Source organism: Amphiura filiformis, chromosome 14 (assembly GCF_039555335.1).
Source record: "Amphiura filiformis chromosome 14, Afil_fr2py, whole genome shotgun sequence".
NCBI lineage: Eukaryota > Metazoa > Echinodermata > Ophiuroidea > Amphilepidida > Amphiuridae > Amphiura > Amphiura filiformis.
In genome coordinates this window covers 59,051,970-59,066,132 of record NC_092641.1, presented here as the reverse complement: position 1 = coordinate 59,066,132, position 14,163 = coordinate 59,051,970, and the positions used below count along the sequence as shown (strand labels likewise).

Below are 14,163 nucleotides of genomic sequence, written 5' to 3'. Positions count from 1 at the left end.
CGCCGTGTCTTTATATCTTGAACAATTTCAACTTGAACATTGTCATTGTCTAAAGACTATGTACTTTTAGATCGATCATTTCTCAAAACTTACTTTGAGGTTTTGCATTTCAGAGGTTAAATAACATTACAAGTTCCTATACCCAGCGAAATGGTTAGAATAATTACTTTTTATACAATAGATAGGCAGAAATTTAAATGATTGATATAACATAAAAAATGATAAGCAATTCGGGACGTAAAAGAATTTTGTAATTCACCCATTCTGGAAAGAATTGTGTTGATACCCTCACACCTAATAATGATTACGGTACAGTTTTATTCATTAAAATGAAATAACCAAGAGACAAGGAGAACAGAGGAAAAAAACGGCAAGGGATATAAAGAAAAGACATTAAGATGTAATATAAGAAAACACAATTAGAAACGTCAATACATCTAAGGTTTACCGATACCACCTGTAATTATCATTCTCAGGATCAATCATCATATCTTGAAATTCTTTTGAGCTTTAAGAAGCTTGTCCTGGTGGTGGGACTCGTCCCATGTATCGAACAATATGACCATACAGTACTACCTCCGAGATCTACACTGTAAAAAAAGGACCGTAAATTATCGGACACCCGTATTTCGAAATTTCCCGTAATTTTATGGGAACCAGTCGTAAGCAAAACACATTTTTGTGATCGGGACCACCTACCTCCACACCCACACACGCCTACATGTAATATTACAAAGCCATGTGTATCCCTAACTCTCTCTTAATCCTACTTAAACACACTGAAAATAAAATTTCAATTCCGTAATTTTACTGGTCCCCGTAAAATCACGGGACAACTCCTGGCAGCAAATTTTCCGGTTATCCCGTAATAACCGGAAAATTTGCAGTTTTGTTACGGTGAAAGGACATGTCTAAAGGGTATTCTTCATTGGGATCTTGGTCTACGTTGCACAATCAAAGAGGGTCGTGTTACATGATCTTGTGTACGCACTTTTAGACACAACATTACGATCATTTCTCAAAACTTGATTTGCCTATTATGTAGCGGGTTTATCCTATGTATGCGGTTTTGCATTTCAGAGGTTAAATTACAGTGTAAGGTTCTATAACCAGCGGCATGATAAGAAAAATTATGTATCATACAATAAATGTCAAAAGAAGCAGGTAGACATTTTAAATGATTGATAACATAACAAAATGATAAGAAATAAAATAAGCAATACGTAAAGAATATCACTAAGAATATTGAAATTCACCCATTCTGCAAAGCATTGAGTTGATACCCTCCCACCTAATAATGATCAGTGTACTTCAGTTTTATTCATTAAAAAGCAATAACCAAGAGACAAGGAGAATAGAGGAAACAAACGGTAAGTGATGATAAGAAGAGACGATGAGATGTACGATAAGCAAACGCAATTATTAACGTAGTTGAGATACATCTAAGGTTTACAAATACCACATGTTATTATCATTCTCAGGGTCAATCATCATATCTTGATATTCTTTTGAGCTTGGAGAAGCATCTCCTGGTGGTGGGACTGGTCCTAAATATTGATAGTTACATCCGCAATTTGGGAAGGATCCATCACAACATGGCCATACAGCATTATCTCTGGGAGTCATTAATGGAGGAGGTATGACCAAAGACGCTTGAAACGCCTGCAATTTGGGCATCATTTCATCTAAAACAGCTTTGTTATGGTGAAGGGACGCGTCCAAAGGGTATGCTTCATTGGGATCCTGGTCGAGGTTGAACATTAATGGAGGATCATGTTGGGTGACACATTCCTGATCTAAAGCACAACCAGCACATTGGTAATTTTGCTGTAATGGAAAGCCCCCGTTCCCACATCTTCCTGGTTCATTGAAATTGGCCTCCTTTGTCCAGACTGTCTGGGTCAAAAAATGGAACTTGTGACTACCATATCGGACTGTTACCAGATCATCTGATTCATGGCAATACCATACCAGCATACGAGGTTCATTGCCTGGATGGTTTCGATTTAGAAGTTTGCTCGTGGGCTCCGGTTGAGTTTCGGGCGACCAGTTGAATAGTGTTGACGAAATGTCTTGACCGTCAATTATCCTGTCATCAGGAACAGAACCACCGACAATATTCATTAACGTTGGAAAGATATCCATTTGGCTTGCTACAATATCAGTGGTAATTCCTGATTTAATATGACCTGGCCAACGGAAGATACCAGGAACGCGAACGCCACCTTCCCAGAAACTCATCTTGCCACCTGTCAGACGGTACAATAAAAACCAGAAAAGGCATTAGAAGTATTTGTACAAAAATATGAATAAGAAATAACAATAATTGTCCTTTTAAAGCAGCTTTCATAAAGTTGATGGATCGCTATTATTATTTTCCTCGCTTTGCCATGTAAAGAGTTTGACATGGCAAGACCTGTTGGTATTAAAAGGATAAAATTGCTATTCTGTACAAGCAAAATAATATAAGTTTATACTGTGAGCATGATGTACGATCTAAAAATATGATGTGTTTTTCAAACCTGTTTTCTTTAGAATATTTGCAATGTATTATTTGTATGATATCATCCAAATGTTTGTGTTTGTAGGTCAACAGAGCAATTTTGAAATAAAGCCATACTTATATCCCCATATAACTCCATCTAAAATGGCCGAAATAGCCAGCGGCGTTTCTTTTACTTTACCTTCTTATTTTAGCTTCAAATGGACAGAAACCATTCCCGGCAGTTATTACTGATATTATTTCAGTAGTTTGGATAAATAATTATATATAAAATTTAATTTTGATGGAAATCGTACATTATGGCTTTAATTTGATCTTATTAGGAAGCGGTTCCATACGTTTTAATTGGAACGACCACATTGTAACTATCCACTGTAAAAACAAATAATAATTCCACTTAGTGTGACAATTTTATTATCGAGTGGCTTATGTACTGATTGTATACGTTTGTGTGGCACTGTCTATTCACTCTGATGTGAAGTCCCTAGATATCGAAGGCTAAGCGTTAATCAACATTTCAAGAGAATCTTAAACGATCTTCAGATGGTCGCCTACCTTTCAAAATTCCTGCATCGCCTCCTTCATTGCAATGTTGTATAAGTGGACCATTATCAGATGTGAAGATGGCGAGGGTATTAAAATCTTCTCCCATACGCTTTACTTCATCCATTATGGCACCTACCGTCCACGCCATTTCTCGTACATTGTCACCATAACGCCCTAGTAATAGTAGTAGTAGTAGTAGTAATAATAATAATAATAATAATAATAATAATAATAATAATAATAATAATAATAATAATAATAATAATAATGATAATAATAATAATAATAATAATAATAATAATAATAATAATAATAATAATGATAATAATAATATAAAAAGCACTACACAGGTTGCCCCGAAGGGCTAAAAAGAAACAACAGCCGTCAAAATTGCCCCCAGAAAAAACATTTTGTAACCTTAAATAAACAAAAAAATGGAGCAATCGCTGCGCTAAAATGATTCATATGACCATTTTAAGACCAGGTGAGGTGACTAGGTTGGTGTGTTAATACTAACAAAGGGCTGTAAGGCGCAAGGTGTAAAGGACACCATAACAGGACGGTCTGGTGCAGTGGTCTTCGCACTTGCTTCTCACCACTGCGGCCCGGTTCAATTCCCCGCTTACCACATGTGAGCTTGGTTGCTGATCTTTGATCATTTTTCTCTAAGTGCTCTGGTTTTCCTCCTGCTTCTAAAATCGGACCTCTCACTCATCCCTGCCATATTCGGTTGGTATACCTATACTTTAGAAGCCTCTGAGCACTATTGAGATTTACATGACCTCGACCGAATGTTATAAGTAAAATAATAAAACAATAAATATTATTGTTTTATTATTTTATTTATAACATTCGGTTATTAGAGCGGTTATGATGTCTCTTACTTCAATTACTGTAAATTACTAGAGCGGTTATTATGTCTCTTGCGTCCATGATGCAGTCATGTCTACAGTGGCATTCAACTCGACCTTTGCAGGACTTAAACCCCATTAAAAGCTATTAAACCAAGATAACACTCATTGAAACAGCTCAACTGATTAAATCGGATCTTCTCTGGTTGTGCACAAGTGTCTGTTTTACATGTGCGATATCGCAATAAAGCTGGTATTATAGCTTCAGTTGGGTAACCGATTATAAAGGAAACGAAAGGAAACAATGGTATGTGTACCTTTGTTCACGAAATGAGACAATGGCCTGCTTTTTGTAAACCAGCATTCTTGAAAATGAGCAACATAATGATTGTTGACTTAACACGGTTTGGAAATAATTTCTTCATATTTTTGGTGTTATCTGTCGTTTACATATCCTTCCTAAAACACAAAAGTGCGACCCTCTCCAAACACCTAAATTAGCTACAAATTTAGGACATGTTACAAAACTATATTTTCTAGAATTTCATAGAATAGTAGCTTGTACCGTTTGTAGAAATGTAGCTTGTACCGTTTTTTTGTGGCATCCTTCAGAACGGAGCGGTCCGTTACCAATATAGCTCAATATTTTCGGTCAAATCTCCATTCAATTAACACGGGGAGTTGGCTAGCTATGAGCTAGCTATGCTTTGCCCTCACTCATATTCTACGAAAGTGCGACCCCTTCTGAACATCTAACCTAGCTGTAATTTTAGGTCATGTTAGAGAAATATATTTGCTAGAAGTTTGGAGAATAGTTGAAATATTGGCTGGTTATTTTTCACACAGTGATGTTAACTAGGCAATACCCATATACCTATAACATACACTGTTTGTAGAGGTCACGCGTCAATGGTGAGAGCACTGTGTATTGTGTATAGGAAAACGGACAGTAACTGCAGTATGCTTGTTATTACCTCTTTTAGATGATCCTCTAAAGCCTTCATTACTATACATATCTACATGTGTCTGCGCGGTGCCGTAATACAGAAAGAACGGTTTACGCTGTTGCTGAGCGTCCCTCATGAAGCCTGTAGCGTCATTTACGAAAGTTTCACTCATTTTGTAATGCGAGTATGGCTGTTGAAGAATGGTGGCGTTCTTATACAACAAACACAATAACGAGAATGGTCCAGTTTTCATATGCCACTATAATAAACAAAATGAGATGGATAAAAAATGGATGGATAATAAGCACCTTTTACTGGAAACTGGTTCTGGTATCCACTTAAAATTGAGGGATCGTGAAGCGGTCCACATGCAGGAAGGCGTGGGTGTTGGTTTTCCAGGCGAACCGTATTGAGTTTCTTTGTATTTTAAATGATGGGTTTAAATCCTCACGGAAATCGAAAATCCTGAGATAATTTTTTTCAATGCCTTTATTTACTTTTATTATCTTTTTCTTATCATCTGGTAATGTTTTGTTTAGGGATTCAATCATGTTTCACCGTTGTTCATCACCGATTAACAACGATGCGTCCGCGTCTGAGTGGTTTACTTCGCTAGCTGCCCGAGCGAAGCAAACCACGCAGACGCGCCGGACGCGAGTTGTAAATCGGTAATGAACAACGGTGAAACATGATTGAATCCCTTTCAACAACTAACCAAGCTAAAGATTTCCAATTCATGAATTCACTTGATTCCTTGCATTTGGAATGTCCGTTTGTCGTTTCCACTCAACCTTACAAGAATATTGCGGTATTTCTCTGTTGATATTAGCAATAAAACTAAGAATAAAGCGGTAATATTTAGTTGCTAACGCCAACATACTAAGACAGTTCATATTTACGCATACGTTCCAGGCATGACGAATTTTTACGCGCTCATGCGTAACGCGTACGCGTAACCTTGCGTTCGCGTATACGCTACTGAACTGTCGATTCATCACGGGTTAACAACGGTTGGCTCCTGTACAAAGGTATAGGAAAAAAAAAGTTGTTGAACTATAAATTAAGAAGAACTTATAAAAAATAATATCGAAACCGACGGGTTGACACAAAATGAACTCCTTCGACAATGTTTCGACACTATAAGCAGGAACCGCACTTTGTGAATTTAGATATAAACCTGTTAGATACACAAATAAAGCACAAGACTATAATTGTGACCAGCTCCAACAAAACCCGGAACAAACCGCCAGACGTGTTTTTGAGCTATAGGCCTTTAACGATGACAGTCCCATAAAAACGAAATTTTGGAATTCTTAATTGTATGGTTTTTGACTGTGGGAAGAAGTGTTCATTCAAATCCTTGAAAGTACTTATTAAAAAGAGGTTTATTTAATCATTAAATAACAGTTAAACTATGATAATTCCTATTCAATCATGTGTAAGGCAGGAAACGAATTGGCCCATTACTCAGAGGCAATTTGGGTATCATTTACAAAATTATCCATATCATGAAAAGTAGTAATGCCATTTAGGCTATATAATTTTGGCTAGTACTTACATTTTATTCAAATTATGAAATGTTACATGTAAAAATGCGACTTGTTCCTGGTTTTATCACAGCGGGCGGAGCGCAATTATTTATAATAAAACATATCTTGGACATGGCGCGTGGTTATTTCATATTAGGCATTTAGAGATGTGGAGCTGCCCAAAGAAATAAAACACACACTCTAGAATATAATATAAAAAGTAACTTACGTGTTCTTCATCACACTCCCAAGCATTGCTTAGCGGTAGGTTTGTGCCCACGTAATCAAAGCCGTGATTGTGAGGCATATGTTCCCCATCACTTGGGCTGTGTGCATTAACTCCTGATGTTAGAGAGAAATAAAATTGATTATTTCGTCGGACGTATTACGTAACGGCTTATGCAATATTTTTTGTAAATAGACGAAGCTCGCATAATTACAAAATCTTGGCTGTTGATGTCGCTTATAATAGTAATTATTCATTCATTCATTCATTCATTCATTCATTCGTTCATTCATTCATTATTAATTTTTAATGAGTTATTTTCTTATTAATTAATTCGATCGCAAGTGCTTTGTTTTACTTTGCCCTTTGTCTTTTAAGCTGGGCCTATTTTGAAAACTTTTATCTTCATTATAATAACGTAATGCTATACAATACTTCCTGATGCGGATGGTCGAATAAATACTATCTCAGTGCATTTAATTATTATGACATTCGTCCCCATTACACCAAATCAGTTGATTCAAAAAAGTTTATGGTACCCGACGTTTCACGGATTTTATACAAATATCGCGGGAAAAGACCAACATTTAATAGAAATGGGGTTTCAAATTGAACTTTGAAATTTAAAGTATAAATCACGTTGGGTCTACGGCTGTGCTAACACTTTTCTTTGATGACTTCGACCACAATGTTTTATATTTTCAATATAATACAAAAAGCTAATCATGACGTGTCATGTCAAAAGGAGACACTTTTGGGCAGGATTGTAAATAGAGAAATAGCCAAAAATCTGCCCTGGGGTGATATTTTCACAACTTGGGTTTGTTGCGAATTTGTGATGTTATTAATGTTAAAAGTATTGTCTGATAATTTCAGACCGGAATATAACTGGCATCTTGTATTTTTGAGACATTTTTTAAGGTAATTCATACTCTCAACATTGTCAATAATAGTTTTAACGGCCGAAATCTCAATTTCTAATTTTATAATACCATAACTTACGAACTCTATATCTTCACTTAAAAATGTCCGATTTCATTGGGGAAAACGGCGTTGTGGAGTAAAATATCTCTATATTTAAGATATGTAAAAACATCAAAATTGATAACCTGCCCAAAAGCGTCTCCTTTAGACATGACACGTCACAATTGTACAGACAGTAGTTATATTCGACTCAGGTATACACCGTCCATGTAACGCTTTTCACGGGAAAACGATCGCCCTCTCTAGGCAGTATAATGCAAAGGATTACATACAGAAAGGTTTGTTATTTGTCAGTATGCAGCAATGAAAAAGATATGAACAGACTTAGTAAATAACATTACATACGAACCCAGATGCCACTTGCCAACAAATCCGGTAACATAGCCCACCTCTTTCAAACCTTCTGCTATGGTAACCTCATACCGAGGCAAACCTTCAACACTATTAGGCCAGAATACCATTCCGTCACCCCATACACCAATTCGTATCGGCAGTCTTCCTGGAATTTATGATATCATATTATGATCAGGATCTGAATTCAAGGACAGGAAAAATTTTCGACATTATTCACAAAAGGTTAGAAAGTTTTGCCACATAAGAAACTTATTCTATAGTCAGTACGACGGCAACTTAGCTCACTTCCGGTAATTTTTACCGGCATGACCTATGTTGTTACGTTACAAACTGTTGAAAAAACGGTTTTTTGGAAATACTCAAAAAATGCAATACACAAGCCATTTCTCGCTTAATTCCCGTATAAGATAAGATATGAAACACAAGATTAAAGCAAACAGTAACGTGCCAAGTCCAATTATTGTAGACAAAATGAATGTTTATTGTGCGCGAAGTAGCCTAAAAAATGAGAAAAAATGCATGTCACGATCACCAAAATGGTTTTATCTACAACTATGTGCAAACGCCGGTCGTATGCTTTTCTGTAATGATAGATATTTACTAACGTGAGCTTGTATTAAATTTTAAGCGAAAACGATTGGTGGAATAATCGAGTCGTAGGTTGGAAAGTTGCTTTTAAAACGGCCCATTGGTGAACCAGTGTCAGTAGGAAAATTAGCAGTCGGCTCTGTCCATATATCGATTAATAATTGTCAGAATCATCCAGTTGACTCCAGTGATATTTATATATTCATACAAAATACTGCCCTGTCTTACAAAATATCGAAGTCAATATAAAAAGTAATTTCACCCCATTTGACTGAGCTTACAAACAGTTTAAGGGGGTACTACACCCCTGTGGTAAATCCGTGACTATTTTTGCATTTTTCTCAAAAAATAATAACACACTGGTAACAAAGGTTATGTATATTATTGGGGCAAGGAATCCAATTACTACACTGAAATTTCAGTGACTCAAGGCAAGCGGTTCAGTATATATGATAGGAAACGAGGTACATTCTAGCGGTACCTCTTTTCTTATCATAAATAATGAACCGCTTGTCCTGGGTCACTGAAATTTCAGTGTAGTAATTGGATTCCTTGCCCCAATAATATACATAACTTTTGTTACCACTGTGTTAATAGTTTTTGATAAAAATGCAAAAATAGTCACGAATTTATCGAGGGTGTAGTACCCCCTTAAAAAAGATTATTGTTGAAATAGACACTGAATTAGAAATAACATTGCAAAAGGTGCGAGAATAATGTAGCAGGTTGTGAGGGCCGTGCCTGTATTGCAGGAGATTGAAAGTTCGAACCCTACCATAGCGTTTTGATTTTTTTTGTTGAAAATTATGAAAAATAATATTTATGTTATATATTCCAAAAAATCAGGTTTGAAATTCGTACATTATGGTTGACGCTATCTCATCATTTGATATTTCTTTATTTGCGTCAATAATAGAATATCGATTTCAATCGAATTGAATACATTGCTTCATTTTGGAGTTTGGAGTTCACCACTGAGCGATCCAGCGATCGATTGCTAGCCAACCAGATAGAACTCCTTTTCTTTCGTTCGGTGAAATACCACTCGCCCGTCGCTCACCAACGGAGTATTAAGTTTATATTTATAATATAGGGTGTCGATACTGTGCGTGGCAAACCAAACGTGTTGCATATAAATATTTCCAAATGATCATAATACTGACCGGCCTACACATATACACCCTCATAGGCCTAACAGAGAAAGAAAACATCAAAATGCTACGGTAGGGTTCGAACTTTCAACCTCGTGCACTTCAAACCACGGCGTTAACCACTAGACCATCACAGCCTGCTGTACTATACTCGCATCTTTTGCAATCTTATTTCTCATTCAGTGTCTCGATCAACAATAATATTTTTAAAACTGCTTTTAAGTTCAGTCAAATGAGGTGATATTACTTTTGATAGTGACTTCAATATTTTGTAAATCAGTGCAGTATTTTGCTTGAATAAATTAATATCACTGGAGTCAACTGGACGATTCTGACGATTATTATTCGATATAATGGACAAGGCCGGTCGCTAATTTGCTAGTGACAGTGTGAAACTGGTCACTAATGGTCACGCACGATTGCGACACGGGGCCGTTTTGAGAATAACTTTCCAACCTACGACTCGATTATTACACCTATCATTCTCGCTGAATATTTCATACAAGCTCACGTATATCTATCATTACAGAAAAGCATACGACCGGGGATACAAAATCGCTGACCGCCGTATTTGACCCTGCTACTATATTTGCACAGATTGTGATTCTCACTTCTGTCATTGGGCCTCCTGTTTTAGCCTGACAATTTAGACAGTATTTTGCAAGTACGCAAGGTTATGTACTTCAGATGATTTTAACCATGGAGATTTCCCACAAGGGGCTTCGACCATGGACCCCACCGAGGCCCTTAAGCAGCCCCTGGACCACACACCATGAATTGATTATATCATTAAACTAAAGGAATACAGGTATAGGAAATCAGCTGACAATCATTCGCATTTGTTTTTCTGTAAAAACACGGTGCAAATACACAAGCTCATGTACTTCACGAATTTGTTCACCGATAGCTTCACATTCGAGGTTATGGACCATTGCATTCTATTTATTTTAAACTGTTGCGATTGGGTAGTTGACAGCATCTTGCGAAAGGTAGTGAGCTTTGGCAAAAATTGATCATTTCATAGCGAGTGTGTAGAAGAATTCAAATATCACAGATATACTTTTGTATGTCCTGTGGTTCTTGAGTTATGTTGTAAAGAAAGCTAAAACAACAACACTTTTGTTTTCAAAGTGTATGATTTGCAGATTGAATTTATGCAAAACAAGAAAATGTTATTTTTCAATAATATAGATCATAAATTAGATAATGAAAATCGGGTTTTTTGTTGTTGTTGTTGTTGTTGTTGTTTTTGGCTGCTTCGACCAACAATACCTAGTCTACCCTTAAATTTAATTAATGATCATTGCTTTTTAGGAAGGCGTAAATGCAGTCAAAATTCCGATTGCAGATGTTGGACTACTACGCGTACAAAATGCAGTTTCCAACTGAAAAATAGCCTTTGATATGTTTATAGCACGATCTTGCTATCCAATTAGCATAATTTTGTATTTTTCCTGATCATACGAAAATGGCCCTGGTTCTTCTCTCGTCATAATTAAAACAACAAATAATGGTCAGCATAGTAATATAACTGGATAAGTAGGGTTATTATTTTATTTATGTTTATTTTAATTCACCACAATGCAGTTAAGGAGTGAAATTATAATGGTTTCATTGTAGTCCAAGAACGAAACCTATAGACACTAACCTGTCATAAGGGCCGCTCGAATAGGAGAACAAAGAGACGAAGCTGAGTAAAAATTCGTGAATCGCATTCCTTCATACGCCATATCATCTACGGGACCCCACTCCTGTGTTGGGTGGCCGTAAGAAGAGAAATCACCCATCCCATGTCATCCGCGTTAAAAATGATTATATTTGGTTTGCGGTGTGGACCGCCAGGTGGCCAGCGTGGTGGCTTGCCCCATGATGGTGCCTCATTTCCTTGATTTGCATTAACCAAGACGATTGCAAGCGTTAAAGTGGCGAGTGCCGCCGTTCGCATTTGTGCTGTCATCATGCTAAGCGACAATGTTGCTACTGTTTGATGAACTTTTAATGCCTTTCAAAGACAAAATGTACAAAATAAGGACTTTGGTAGGTTTACATTTGCATACTGATAATGACATTGGTAATCAGTCAGAACAGAGATATCACTTTCATCCCTGGGCCATTGTTAGAGGGTAATGACATTGCATCAGTTGTTTTGAGGGTATTGTGAAATATCTAACCATTGTGCTTCGGAACCGGGGAATAACCCGAGGGGCGCAGGAAATTCTGAGGACCAAAGCACATAAAGGTCACGTTGCATGTTTGCAATTTCATACTAGAGAGATTGCGAAATTTACGTAAAACGTGACACGGGAACGCGAACGGCAAGCTACATTAGTCGAAAATCGGTTATTATGCTCTCTAGAGGGTGAAATCTATTGTGAATTGGTCAATCGTGGAATTACCGTAAGGCGATTACGTTGCGGTTGGTAGCAAAAAATGACGTTATGTTTATCATGTTATGAAACGAACCAAAGTATCCTAATAGAACAAGTAGAGTCCGACATGTAATAAAATCCATTTTGGGGGTTAAAATTTGATCTCGTATAGACAAGAAGAAGTGAACAAATTTCGATTTTTTTCGACGCGAATTCGAACGGGCAGATTGCCTATTCATTTGTGTGTGGAAAATGCCGTCCAAAAATCAGCTTGCGAAGAGGCGTTTTAGGCAAGATGGTGTCGTGTTACGGCATAAATGCGGTATAATTGTCTGTTTGGGACGGGGAACAGAAGTTCGTGCAACGCTATTTTTCGCCTTGCTTTTTCGTTGTGCATTAAACAGCTGTCAAAGTGTTTTGCTTATGGATACTATTCAGCAAACTCCAAAATGTTTTTAAAACATGATAATGCATGTGTTTTTGGTTTTAGTTAAAACGTTTTCATAACATATCGATGTATGTTTGTATAAAAATCATGAAAACTCGTGTTATACTGAAAAAATAATACAACAACATTTTAAGCCAAAATTCGAAATTCTATAGTAAAATATCATTTGGCAAACATATGTGTCTATTGTGTTAGAACGTTTATCAGCAAGTTTAGAACAAAGGGTTTTTTGAATGTTATTAAAACTTTTAATGCCCTTGACCCTCACATAACCTTTAACCCGACATTTAACGTTTTCTGTAATATAATTGTGTTTCCTGGGTAGTAATCGAACTAGGCTTATTAGATTATCTATTTTCATTTTGCTTTAGAAAGTAAACAGGGTATTATTTATATGATAATGGAGTTTGTTTCTTGTTATTCGAATGATATACACCAAGACTTCCTAGGCATCCAACACCAAACTCTGTTTAGATTATTTAGACAAATAGCATACACGTGTGAACATAGGCCTATACTCATTTTCCAATAGCCCGCAAAACTCAAATATCGCTAATCTCGACTGAATGCTTAGAGCATTATAGATACAGCCAGTCGTATTTGCATATCAATACCGAGGAAAGTGGTTCGATGAAAGAAGATAATCTTCTATGGTTCGATGTACCCAAGGTGAATCAATGGGTGCTTCCTATTACCTTTATATTATTTGTCTCAGCATAGCGCCATCATGATTGCAATTGCGTTTACACGTAGTCTTGGTTCAGACTCTATGCGGCTATCACGAACATACTAGGAACGACGAGCGTTAGGACCGACACAAACTGGCTTTGTAGGAGGCTAGTTTGGATGTGAACGGGACTATGACGTTCTACCGCGAAATGCAGAAATCCGTAACCCGTATGGCGTTTGCAGTGAACGCCTCTCCGCAATCTCTCTATTGTCACATTTTTTTTTCTTTTAAGGCCAGAGTAATGGAAGACACATTCATCCACGCCCGAATTTGAGATTTCTCGATATTTATCAACACTAAGATGTATTCTTTCACTTGAAACTGATAACATACAACTTGCTAATATTTAGTCGTATTTTTGCTTGAGTTTATTTCACTCTCTTCAACCCTAAAAAGTCACATGGCTCAAGACAGCTCAGTAAATTGGCGGGAAATAATGAGTCAGAAATGCGCGAATGCGAAATATTGTGATTCGCGTTGCGTGACGCGGCCCAACTCTGCGCGTATGTCCAACGCAGGCAAGGCGCATTCGGTATCAGCAAATATGGTGTAAACAAAACAAAAATTTGCAGTCAAAATGCCACTTAGATTGTTTTAATTATTTTGAATTTTGGCGCATTAAAAGCAGACATTATAGATTCATTGGTGCAAAAAGATATATATTTAGACCATGCACCCGATACAGCTTTTACAAACGCGAAAGTCTTACCGTTTTAAAATATAAGAACGTTTTGTGCATAATTTTGATATTTTTTTACTAAAACGTCGATTTCTCAGAGTTCATTTTTGACAATATTGCACGATTTTTGTGACAAGATAACTCGAAAAATATGCAAGCAAAAGGTAAACTTTTTTCACTATCGTTTAGAGTACATCAAAGTCTAGGGAAGGTTTTCTCATTTTTTTTTTTTTTTTTTTTTAAACAAAAATATACACC

At 36.7% G+C, this 14,163-nt stretch overlaps 1 protein-coding gene across 1 annotated transcript; it reads right to left on the bottom strand.

The window, feature by feature from the left end:
- Window positions 1-1,449: 1,449 nt before the first annotated feature.
- LOC140169537 (arylsulfatase-like) lies at window positions 1,450-6,683 on the bottom strand. Its single transcript, XM_072192799.1, has 4 exons — window positions 6,606-6,683; window positions 4,875-5,106; window positions 3,059-3,223; window positions 1,450-2,249 (listed from the first exon to the last, which is right to left on the bottom strand). Exons 1-4 carry the CDS (start codon window positions 6,681-6,683, stop codon window positions 1,450-1,452), a joined length of 1,275 nt encoding a protein of 424 aa, XP_072048900.1.
- Window positions 6,684-14,163: the final 7,480 nt, after the last annotated feature.